The 12402-nt window shown below is 48.6% G+C and overlaps 1 protein-coding gene across 1 annotated transcript in view; it reads left to right on the forward strand.

The window, feature by feature from the left end:
• Positions 1–1087: 1087 nt before the first annotated feature.
• Positions 1088–12402, forward strand: part of LOC137380869 (uncharacterized) — a 49972-nt gene continuing 38657 nt past the window's right edge. The window contains exons 1-2 of the mRNA XM_068053278.1: positions 1088–1136; positions 5788–5848. Of these exons, the coding sequence (XP_067909379.1) occupies positions 5841–5848 (8 nt within the window). The 5' untranslated portion in view covers positions 1088–1136; positions 5788–5840. The remainder of the gene's footprint in view (positions 1137–5787; positions 5849–12402) is intronic.

The following is a 12402-nucleotide window of genomic DNA, read 5'->3' on the forward strand; positions in this document are numbered from 1 at the left end:
TTTTACAGATTGGTGCAGCACTGGGCAGTTTTGCCTTCTCATTGGATACTGTCCATGATTATTGTCTTTCTTCCATCATTTTCTTCTCTACTGTATACTGTCACTTTCATGTTCACATTGTAATACTCTTTACAGGATTTTTTCTATTCGACTAAACCCCACATTTCTTAATCTTTCAACCTTCCTAGTCTTTCTGACTTTTGAGAAATTGCTTCCATTTTTTAATCACAATTTCTTTTCAACCTTACCTCCTTTCGAGAAAATATTTTCCTGAAGCCTTCTAAACTTTAGTGGAAGTCTCCGTTCTTTTTCCTAAGACAATTCCACTTACGGGATCGAGAAAACGTCAAGCGAAAGCCCAGAGACTAAGTGCTATCATACTATTACCATTGTGACTAACAGAGTGCAAGCCATGATGCTGGGGGAATATTTCGTGATTTACATCTGGAAGATTGATGTTTGTTTCTGCCCACTAATTGGTCAAGAATTGCCTCTATCATTCGAAACTAATCTCACCCAATCGGGTGAGTAACTCGAGTGTTTACTTTGTGTTGGGCCTTCAGTTGTATTTCCTATCACTGGCATTATCCTTGCGGTTCAATGGGCCGTCCGTCGGGACGATTCGCAGCACGTGACTAAAATGGGTGCACGGGAATGTGCCGTTTGTACGCCTGTCGCTCGAGCGCATCAGCAGTAGCCGGACCGTTAGCCTATCTTCAGTTTATTTTTGCAGCAACTCGAAGTGAGGCATGTTCACGGTACCCCATTCTGAGCAGCTAACTTTTTCCCTCAGTCTCTGAATATTTGTTCATTCTATTTAGTAATTCAGGTCAGGCCGACATCGTGGACTCGGCTCCTTTTCTGTTGCCTAACGACCAACAGCGTCCGAATAAAACGCTTTTTTTTGTTGTGGAAGGAATCGACAAGGTCCCTGGGGTAGCGCGTTATTTACATAGCATAAACTGGTCGGATAAACATTCCCCTGGGCTCTCAGGAGCAGGAGTTCCACAGGAGCGTACAGAGACGGATCTGCTTGTATACTCAAGGAGACGAGTAGAGAACCACCAGCGCTACTTAAGAATGTCCAAGGAGCTCAGCCTCTTCCACCTATACTTCAGAGTGTAAACAAAAGACGGGTAAGTTGTCTGGTTGGCCTGTCAAATGAAGAAACAGTTCAGTTCACAGACTTTGAATGACCATAAGCTTCGTTTGAACATATTCTTTGACTGAAACAGTGTTTTTAAGCTGTGTTACGACAAGGCTTCTGCAAATTGCTTTTTAACAAGGAAATCTTTGCACCATCCTATTATGGAACCCTTACCATGGACTTCACTATGGGCAGTTCCATTTTTGTGCATATAATGGAGAAGGAGGAAGAGGAAATGACAAGAACACACAGGATAAGGCGACACCAAAGAAGAAAATGATCAACAATTTGTATTTATGTAGGATCTTTTAATGTACTAAAACTTCCCAAGGCGTTTCACAGGAGTATTTGACACTGAGCCACATAAGGAGATATCAGGGCAGATGACCAAAAACTTGAACAAAGAGATAGGTTTTAAGGAGTATGCTAAAGGAGGAAATATAGGTGGAGAAGTTTAGGGAGGGAATTCCAAAGCTGAGGGCCTCAGCAACTGAAGGCACAGCTGCCAACTGTAGAACAAATTGGGGAAGTTCACAAGGCCAGAATTGGAGGAGCGCAATATCTCGGAGGGTTGTAGTGCTGGAGGAGGTTGGAGATGGGGAGTACAAGGCCACGGAGGGAATTAAAAACAAGGATGAATATTTTAAAATAGTTGTTGCTCAACTGGGAGCACAGGGCTGATGAGTGAATGGGACTTGATGTCCGTTAGGATACAGGCAGCAGAGTTTTGGATGATTAGGTTTATGGAGGGTGGATTATTCAAGTCTCGAGGGAACAAAAGCATGGATGAAGGTTTCACCAGCAGATGAGATGAGGCAGGGATGGAGTCAGGCAAGATATGGAGGTGGAAGTAGGACAGTGATGGTACGGATGCGGTCTGGTTCAGCCTCTGACGGTTGACAGGGAGAGGGATATTACTCTTTCACCCAAATCTACAGATCTCACCTTGGTCTTGATGTCTCCGAGTGGTAAATGGTTTATTAAGCAGTTGTTGAATGAACTGTGACCTCAACGTTCATTTAAACACAAAACCAAGCATAGCCCTTGTTTCAAGGTTTCTGAGATTGGGAGGACTCTTAAGTGTGATGTAATTGTAGGTGTATGTGGAGCCTAGTCTTTTACCTTGTCATCAACATAAGCAGACATCTGATGGCCAGCTGAAAAGTAATGTGAACTGAAGACTGCATCATGAAGGTGAATTTTAGCCACAACATTTGGACTTGTTCTTGGATCTGAGTGCATGTTGATTAAGGCACACCTGATAGCATCAGCTAGAATCTACAGACCCTGAAAGATGATGCTCCAAATCTCTTAAAGCTGTTGTCAATGTTCTCTCTTTTGTATGAGGTTATCTGTGCCCCAGCCAGAAATATATCCAGCTCTTGCTTGAAGAAATTCAGTGGATGGGCGTCCACCGTACAAGCAGGCAGTCTGCTCCAGAGGTCCACTATTATCTGGGAAAAGAGCCACCTCTTGACACCTAATCTAGATCTGGCCTTTTGCAACTAAAAATTGATTCCTGGTTATCCCTAAATAGTAAAGGCCTGCTTGGGTCGTCAAAAAAAAATCTGACCCGGCCTGAGTCCTTCCATTTTTTTCCCATGCCCAACCAGTTTTTCACTTTGTTGCTGATCTGCACAAGCTTAAAAAAACTGTAACAAAACACCTTTCTAGTCCAAAAATTAAATTAACAGTGGAGCCACACGTTCGGGTCGGGTGACAGGCCTTTAATGCAAATGACATGTTCATCCAGCATCACTTTTAGAGCAGGACCCCAGCGATCTATGTCTGGAGCCAGGGACTGACTTCCATGAAGGCTCTGCTGCCCACTTTACATATTAATTCCTTGGGCCGCCCTCATGTGTGATCTCATTTAGTGTAAACGCTCATTGGCAGTATCTACATTTCCCTCCTGCCAGCAACCCCTGCCCACCGGGGAAAAAAAATCAGGCTTTTTGTGTTGAGTGGGTGAGGAAGATTCTGTGACTGTGAGTGATGATGCAGCTCGTTAGGCAGAGGTGAAAGACAATTCACCACCTCCTTCTCGGTGACATCTTGCTTTAGGTTATCTCAGAAAATAAAATGGATTATAATGGGCTACCATTGACAGTTCACATGTACCTTTTGGAGGTGTCTGATAAAATTTCTTGCAGCTGCTTTTGCGCTACTAAACATTATACATGCAAAATGCAAATGGTCCTGACAAGCCTACAGTTTACGCTGATGATCCTACATCTACTTCCCCAACAATTTTGGCTTTATGGATCGCGAGAGCCATTTCCTTATGAGTTGCTAGAGATCGACTGTTCAGGGACATTTACCCTTGGCCTGAGAGTTCTGGTGATTATGAATTACCTTATCCTGTAAGAGAGAAGATAGGAGTGTTCTGGTGAAGGATGGGCAGCTTTATGTTTACAACTGTTTCAACAGATTATTTGAGAGGAAATTATCAGAAAGGGACTAGGTGTATTCTTACAAATGCATGGTGCACTTGAAGTAAGATGCATTTGTAAGTAGCAGTTGAGCCTGGATTGGAGAAAGAATCAGAGATTCAGAGTACAGTCCTAGAGCATTGTGAGGGTAATAAAACAAGGAATGCACACATATAAAGTGACTGCGGGGAAGGGGCAGTGGGAGCAGGAAGCTTATTTTGGAGTCTTTGGTGCGATAGTTGAAGTTCTGATATGAAAGAAGGCCTGGGGTTCAAGAAGGGACATTTACTACCACTGCAGCCCCTCTTATAAAGTACAGATGATATCCAATTTCCTGATTCCAACAACTCATTTGTCCTGCCGCACATCTGCTTGGAAGACGTTCTAATGTAACAACCATTCAGGGTCCCTTTTGGGGCTGTAAGTCTGTTCTTTCACTATTTCTAGCAAACTTACACAAGGGAATGATTTTGGGAGCAGGGTGTCTAAACTGTGACAGATTATCTGACTTCACATTCAACCTCAAATTTCTGCTCAAACTTATTACCTTTACCAACGATTGGAAAATAACCCGAAAAACACTTTGTCACTGTTCCTTCAGTTTCTAAGGAAGATGCCTAATCCTACAGTTTCTCATGTTAACCCACATATAAACTTATCGCTGGCACATATCCTGCTACTTTGTTGTTGTTTTTAAGCATTATTTTGTGGATGTCACAAACACAAACTGGGTAGGGCAAGGTTGGTGTCTGAGGTTTTTAGAAATCTATCAGAGGTGTTATAATGCTTCGGTTATTGCACAATAGCATAGTTATAACAACCGTCATCGAAATTGCCTCCTAATTTTCAATATTTACAGACCATACCCCTTAGCTTAAATTCAACATCTTCAAATTATCTAAATTGAAATAAAATGGTGTAAAATTACTTTCTATTGAAAATGCATTTCTTAATTAGAACCTCTTAATTTGAATTATTGGTTAATTCAAATTTCCATCCAAAGCAGGTCCATTCCAGTAAAGTTAAATAATTTAAATTCAATCCTCCTTAAACCAGACCAGATCATTTCACCTTTTTGGGCTATTTACCTTGCCTCCTTGGAAAGTTGCTAAAGGTTTTGGAAATGACCTGTTTTTGCATTATGAATTAGCTGATTTCTTTATGAATCAACTCTAGATCCAGACATGGGGAGACATGCAATGATCCCATGGGAAGCATCTCTGATTTTCTTTTCCTTTTATAGCCCAAAGTCATCTTTATTAATCAAACTGGACTTTTCATATTATATCCAAGCGGAACTTTAGAGTTCATCAAGAAAAAACTCAGGTGAGAAAAAGAAAGCTGCAAGAAATTACCCTCATGGTTTGACTTGAATGAAGTAGAAAGATGGATGTTGGTGATTAGGAATTCCCAAATAAATTCCAATGTTTTGGTTTGTTATTTTGCCTATAACCCACTGAAACGACAAATGCTTGAGCAGCCTCTTTTTCAGGAATGCAGCATCACTTTGAACAAAGCATGTTATTTGTAAAAAGAAAAGTTGTCTCAATAGTTGACAGCTGTGACATTCACATGAAGTTTCAGCTTTATAAAAAGAATCCATTGCCAATTGTTTTTGGCACTAAGTTCATCCCATCAACAGTAACAACTGCATATTACGCAGTTGGAGATCTCTCCCACCTAGGCACTGATGGCGACTGAAGCAGTGAGCTTCTTTTGAGTGTATGGGCTTTGAGCTGCGACTGCCAGAAGCTGAGGTTTGAATCCATTGTGTGTGTGTTAAGGATTGCTGAGTTGAACAGAAATTGTGATGCTGTGCAGGAGGGTGCTACTGCTGGAGGAAAAAGCCCAAGAGAGTGGATCCAGCAATCAGATGAAAGAAGAGGAACCTGTGCAGTTGTAACTAACAAGTAGGACAGAATCCTTGATGGAACTTTTTTCTGTACTAAGTACTTTGTGAATGATGTGCTTTTGGTAAAAAGCAGAACAAAAATCATTTCTTTGTGAAATGACTAAACTTGGAATTTCCTAACCTTTGCAGTGTTCAGGTCTGGTTCATGTGAATTTCATAGTCGCTTTTGATATTTTTTGTAAAGTGTTTTATTAAAATTGCTTAATTCAAGCTACTGGATAATTTTAACATATACTTTGAGTTAACAGGTAAACCAAATAGAAATATTGAGTTTTTATTACATTGTTTTGCTCTAGGGCTATCTTAAAATATCGCTATCATTCAAGGGCTATAGGCCACGCTTAACAATATGGCACTGTAAGTATGATTATTTACATTTGCAAGCACAGTTTAGCTCACACTGAAATGCTTTGGAAATGAGTGCTGATCATTCACAAGGCTTTTTGCTCCATTTGATGTGAAATACCTAGGATTGGTATTATGGCAACCCAGGGTGTCCATCCACACTTGGAGGGGGTTGGCTTTTTCAAAGTCAATGGGTGGGAATAGTCTTGACGCCGTGCTGATAAAGCCATTCTAGGTAAATCAATCACTTAGGGCAAGCCATTGTTCTGGCTGAGCTTCTGTTGGACTCTTTGTCTCCAGCCCAATCTCCTGGTGTTTCAAATATAAAATGCAGTGGCCATCTTAGCTGCTAGTTTTTTTGAAAAGTTAACGTAGGATTTTTTTCCTATTAAAAGTCTAAGGTAAGTTTCCAACCGATGAACTTAATCTGTCCCGTTTGGCATATAGGGTTTTCCTCACACCATCTCCAACAAAAGAGACTCTAACCAACTCCCCTTGATATTCAACAACATTACCATCGCTGACTCTTCCATCCTTAACAACCTTGGGATTGTCATTGACCAGAAACTTAACTAGACCAGCTACATAAATACTGTTGCTACAAGAGCAGGTCAGAGTTTGGGTATCCTGTGGTGTATTCTGGGTATAACTCACCTCTTGACTGTCCACCAACTATGAGTAACAAATCGGGAATGATATGGAACACTCCCTACTTGCCTGGATGAGTGCAGCTCCAATGACAGTTGAGAAACTTGACACCATCCAGAACAAAGCAGCCTGCCTGATCGGCGCCCCATCCACCACCTTAAACATTCACTCATTCCATCACTGGCGGGCCATGGCTGCAGTGTGCACCATCTACAAGATGCACTGCAGCAACTTGCCAAGGCTTCATTGATGGGATCTTCCAAACCTGCGAGCTCTGCCACCTAGAAAACAATGGCAGTAGGAGGAGGGGAACTGTACCACCTGCAATTTCCTCTCCAGTTTACACGCCATCCTGACTTGGAAATGTATTGCTGTACCTTCATTGTTGCTGCATCAAAATTCTGGAACTCAGTACCTAACAGCACTATGGGTGTATCTACACCACACAGACTGCCGCGATTCAAAGTGGTGGCTCACCACCACCTTCCCAAACGCAATTGGGATGTGCAGTAAATTCTGGCCTAGCCAAAAATGCTCACATCCCATGAAGGAATAAAAAAAATTGCTGAAAATGCTCAGCATGTAAGACAGCCTCTGGAGAGAGAAACTTAGTCTTAACATTTCAGGTCATTTTAATGTTCAGGAGGGCGATCTTTTACGAGTTGCAAAGGAACTTCAGTGATATGGAACACTTTTTTTGACTATCATATGTCCAAACCTTGTAATTTGCCACAGGTTGCACACCAGCCATCCATTCATTCCTTGGGATTAAAGCAACTTTTAAATTGTACTAAGAACAATTGCAGCATGCGCAACAAGTTTAGTACAACTGAAATTTTCTTTTAAGTGCCAACTATTTCTTTTCACCACATTTCTCAGTGACAGTTCATAATATTTGATTTCTTAAACCTAAACTTGTGCTTCTTGTAGGTGTTATTTGAGTATTAGATGTTGTGATAGAATCTATGGAATCGCACAGCAACGTGGTTGACTCTTAACTGCTCTCTGAAATGGCCTAGCAAGCCAGTCTTGTCAAGCACAGTTAGGGATGGGCAACAAATGCTGGCTGTGCCAGTGACGCCGCATCCCACAAAAGAATACAAAAAAGCTCAGATCAGACAGGGATGGAGGTGCAGGCAGGCTGAAGAAAGTGAAGGCTGGATCCAGGAGCTGGCAACAGGCAAATAATTGTTGCAGCTGTTTCTGTTAGGGTATGACTGGTGGATCCACGCCATTGAGTCTGTTGAGTCTTTTGGTGTCATATAGTAAATGTTCCAAATGTGAAGTGTGTCTGTGTGTGTCAGTCTCTGTGGCCCTCTCTCTCTCTCTGTGGCCCCGTCTCTCTCTCTCTCTCTGTGGCCCCGTCTCTCTCTCTCTCTCTGTGGCCCCGTCTCTCTCTCTCTCTCTGTGGCCCCGTCTCTCTCTCTCTGTGGCCCCGTCTCTCTCTCTCTCTCTCTCTCTCTCTCTCTGGCCCCGTCTCTCTCTCTCTCTCTCTCTGTGGCCCCGTCTCTCTCTCTCTCTCTCTCTGTGGCCCCGTCTCTCTCTCTCTCTCTCTCTGTGGCCCCGTCTCTCTCTCTCTCTCTGTGGCCCCGTCTCTCTCTCTCTCTCTGTGGCCGTGTCTCTCTCTCTCTCTCTGTGGCCCCGTCTCTCTCTCTCTCTCTCTCTGTGGCCCCGTCTCTCTCTCTCTCTCTCTCTCTGTGGCCCCCCTCTCTCTCTCTCTCTCTGTGGCCCCCTTTCTCTTTCTTTCTGTGGCCCCCCTCTCTCTCTCTCTCTCTCTCTGGCCCCCTCTCTCTCTCTCTCTCTCTCTCTGTGGCCCCGTCTCTCTCTCTCTCTCTCTATCTCTGTGGCCCCCCCTCTCTCTCTCTCTGTGGCCACCCCTCTCTCTCTCTCTGTGGCCCCCTTTCTCTTTCTTTCTGTGGCCCCCCCCTCCCTCTCTCTCTCTCTCTCTCTGTGGCCCCCCCTCTCTCTCTCTCTCTCTCTCTCTCTGTGGCCCTCTCTCTCTCACTCTCTCTGTGGCCCTCTCTCTCTCGCTCTCTCTCTCTGCAAGCCCTCTCTCTCTCTCTCTCTCTGTGGCCCCCCCTCTCTCTCTCTCTGTGGCCCCTCCCTCTCTCTCTCGCGCTCTCTCTGTGGCCCCCCTCTCTCTCTCTCTCTCTGTGGCCCCCCTCCCTCTCTCTCTCTCTTTCTGTGGCCCCTTCTCTCTCTCTCTCTCTCTCTCGCCCCCCCTCTCTCTTTCACTCTCTCTCTGTGGCCCCTCCCTCTCTCACTCTCTGTCTGTGGCCCCTCCCTCTCTCTCTCTCTCTGTGGCCCCCCCTCGCTCTCTCTCTCTGGTCCCCCTCTCTCTCTCTCTCTCTCTGGTCCCCTCTCTCTCTCTCTGTGGCCCCCTCTCTCTCTCTCTCTCTCTCTCTCTCTCTCTCTCTCTCTGTGGCCCTCTCTCTCTCTCTCTCTCTCTGTGGACCCCCCTCTCTCTCTCTATGGCCCCTCTCTCTCTCTCTCTCTCGCTCTCTCTCTGTGGCCCCGTCTCTCTCTCTCTCTCTGTGGCCCCGTCTCTCTCTCTCTCTCTCTCTCTCTCTCTGTGGCCCCGTCTCTCTCTCTCTCTCTCTCTCTCTCTGTGGCCCCGTCTCTCTCTCTCTCTCTCTCTCTGTGGCCCCGTCTCTCTCTCTCTCTCTCTCTCTCTCTCTCTCTCTCTGTGGCCCCGTCTCTCTCTCTCTCTCTCTCTCTGTGGCCCCCTCTCTCTCTCTCTCTCTCTGTGGCCATGTCTCTCTCTCTCTCTCTCTCTCTCTCTCTCTCTGGTCCCCCTCTCTCTCTCTCTCTCTCTCTGTAGCCCCCCCCCCCTCTCTCTCTCACTGTGGCCCCCGCTCTCTCTCTCTCTCTCTCTCTCTCTCTCTCTCTCTCTGTGGCACCCCCCTCTCTCTCTCTCTCTTTCTCTGTGGCCCAGTCTCTCTCTCTCTCTCTGTGGCCCCGTCTCTCTCTCTCTCTCTGTGGCCCCGTCTCTCTCTCTCTCTCTCTCTCTCTCTCTCTCTGTGGCCCCGTCTCTCTCTTTCTCTGTGGCCGCCTTTCTCTTTCTTTCTGTGGCCCCCCCTCTTTCTCTCTCTCTCTCCTCTCTCTGTCGCCCCCTCTCTCTCTCTCTCTCTCTGTCGCCCCCTCTCTCTCTCTCTCTCTCTCTGTCGCCCCGTCTCTCTCTCTCTCTCTCTGGCCCCCTCTCTCTCTCTCTGTGGCCCCCTCTCTCTCTCTCTGTGGCCCCCTCTCTCTCTCTCTGTGCCCCCTCCCTCCCTCTCTCTCTCTCTCTCTCTCTCTGTGGCCCTCTCTCTCTCTCTCTCTCTCTCTCTGTGGCCCTCTCTCTCTCTCTCTCTCTCTCTCTGTGGCTCTCTCTCTCTCTCTCTCTCTCTCTCTGTGGCCCCCCCTCTCTCTCTCGCTCTCTCACTGTAGACCCCCCCTCTCTCTCTTCTCTCTCTTCTCCTCACTCTCTGTGGCCCCCCCCCTCTCTCTCTCTCTCTTTCTCTCTGTGGCCCCCCTCTCTCTCTCTCTCTCTCTCTGTGGCCCCCCCCCCTCTCACTCTCTCTCTGTGGCCCCTCCCTCCCTCTCTCTCTCTCTCTCTCTCTCTCTGTGGCCCACCCTCTCTCTCTCTCTGTGGCCCCCCTCTCTCTCTCTCTCTGGCCCCCTCTCGCTCTCTCTCTCTCTGTCTGTGGCCCCCCCCATCTCTCTGTCTGTGGCACCCCCCCATCTCTCTGTCTGTGGCCCCCCCCCATCTCTCTGTCTGTGGCCCCACCCATCTCTCTGTCTGTGGCCCCCCCCATCTCTCTGTCTGTGGCCCCCCCCATCTCTCTGTCTGTGGCCCCCCCCATCTCTCTGTCTGTGGCCCCCCCCATCTCTCTGTCTGTGGCCCCCCCCATCTCTCTGTCTGTGGCCCCCCCCATCTCTCTGTCTGTGGCCCCCCCATCTCTCTGTCTGTGGCCCCCCCCATCTCTCTGTCTGTGGCCCCCCCATCTCTCTGTCTGTGGCCCCCCCCCATCTCTCTGTCTGTGGCCCCCCCCATCTCTCTGTCTGTGGCCCCCCCCCATCTCTCTGTCTGTGGCCCCCCATCTCTCTGTCTGTGCCCCCCCTCTCTGTTTGTGCCCCCCTCTCTCTGTCTGTGGCCCCCCCCCCTCTCTCTGTCTGTGGCCCCCCCCCTCTCTCTCAGGTGGCCCACCCCCCTTCTCTCTCTCTCTCTCTCTGTGGCCCACCCCCCTCTCTCTCTCTCTCTCTCTGTGGCCCCCCCCTCTCTCTCTCTCTCTCTGTGGACCCCCCTCTCTCTCTCTCTCCTCTCTTTGGCCCTCTCTCTCTCTCTGGGGCCCCCCCTCTTTTTCTCTCTCTCTCTTCTCTCTGGGCCCCCTCTCTCTCTCGCTCTCTCTCTCTCTGTCGCCCCTCTCTCTCTCGCTCTCTCTCTCTCTCTCTGTCGCCCCCCCCCCCTCTCTCTCTCTCTCTCTCTCTCTCCCTATCGCCCCTCTCTCTCTCTCTCTCTCTCTCTCTGTGGCCCCCCCTCTCTCTCTGTGGCCCCCTCTCTCTCTCTCTGTGGCCCCGTCTCTCTCTCTCCTCTCTCGCTGTGGCCCCGTCTCTCTCTCTCTCTCTCTGTGGCCATGTCTCTCTCTCTCTCTCTCTCTCTCTCTCTCTCTCTGGTCCCCCTCCTCTCTCTCTCTCTCTCTCTCTCTCTCTGTGGCCATGTCTCTCTCTCTCTCTCTCTCTCTCTCTCTCTGGTCCCCCTCTCTCTCTCTCTCTCTCTCTGTAGCCCCCCCCCCCCTCTCTCTCTTCACTGTGGCCCCCGCTCTCTCTCTCTCTCTCTCTCTCTCTCTCTCTCTCTCTCTCTCTCTCTCTCTCTCTCTGTGGCACCCCCCTCTCTCTCTCTCTCTTTCTCTGTGGCCCAGTCTCTCTCTCTCTCTCTCTGTGGCCCTCTCTCTCTCTCTCTCTCTCTCTGTGGACCCCCCTCTCTCTCTCTATGGCCCCTCTCTCTCTCTCTCTCTCGCTCTCTCTCTGTGGCCCCGTCTCTCTCTCTCTCTCTCTGTGGCCCCGTCTCTCTCTCTCTCTCTCTCTCTCTCTGTGGCCCGTCTCTCTCTCTCTCTCTCTCTCTCTCTGTGGCCCCGTCTCTCTCTCTCTCTCTCTCTGTGGCCCCGTCTCTCTCTCTCTCTCTCTCTCTCTCTCTCTCTCTCTCTCTCTGTGGCCCCGTCTCTCTCTCTCTCTCTCTCTCTGTGCCCCCTCTCTCTCTCTCTCTCTCTGTGGCCATGTCTCTCTCTCTCTCTCTCTCTCTCTCTGGTCCCCCTCTCTCTCTCTCTCTGTAGCCCCCCCCTCTCTCTCTCACTGTGGCCCCCGCTCTCTCTCTCTCTCTCTCTCTCTGTGGCACCCCCCTCTCTCTCTCTCTCTTTCTCTGTGGCCCAGTCTCTCTCTCTCTCTCTGTGGCCCCGTCTCTCTCTCTCTCTCTGTGGCCCCGTCTCTCTCTCTCTCTCTCTCTCTCTCTCTCTCTCTGTGGCCCCGTCTCTCTCTTTCTCTGTGCCGCCTTTCTCTTTCTTTCTGTGGCCCCCCTCTTTCTCTCTCTCTCTCTGTCGCCCCCTCTCTCTCTTGCTCTCTCTCTGTCGCCCCCTCTCTCTCTCTCTCTCTCTCTCTCTCTCTGTCGCCCCCTCTCTCTCTCTCTCTCTCTGTCGCCCCTCTCTCTCTCTCTTCTCTCTCTGTCGCCCCGTCTCTCTCTCTCTCTCTCTGGCCCCCTCTCTCTCTCTCTGTGGCCCCCTCTCTCTCTCTCTGTGCCCCCTCTCTCTCTCTCTGTGCCCCCTCCTCCCTCTCTCTCTCTCTCTCTGTGCCCTCTCTCTCTCTCTCTCTCTCTCTCTCTGTGGCCCTCTCTCTCATCTCTCTGTGGCTCTCTCTCTCTCTCTCTCTCTCTCTGTGGCCCCCCCTCA

This window comes from Heterodontus francisci, chromosome 20, assembly GCF_036365525.1.
Source record: "Heterodontus francisci isolate sHetFra1 chromosome 20, sHetFra1.hap1, whole genome shotgun sequence".
NCBI classification, from domain to species: Eukaryota; Metazoa; Chordata; class Chondrichthyes; order Heterodontiformes; family Heterodontidae; genus Heterodontus; species Heterodontus francisci.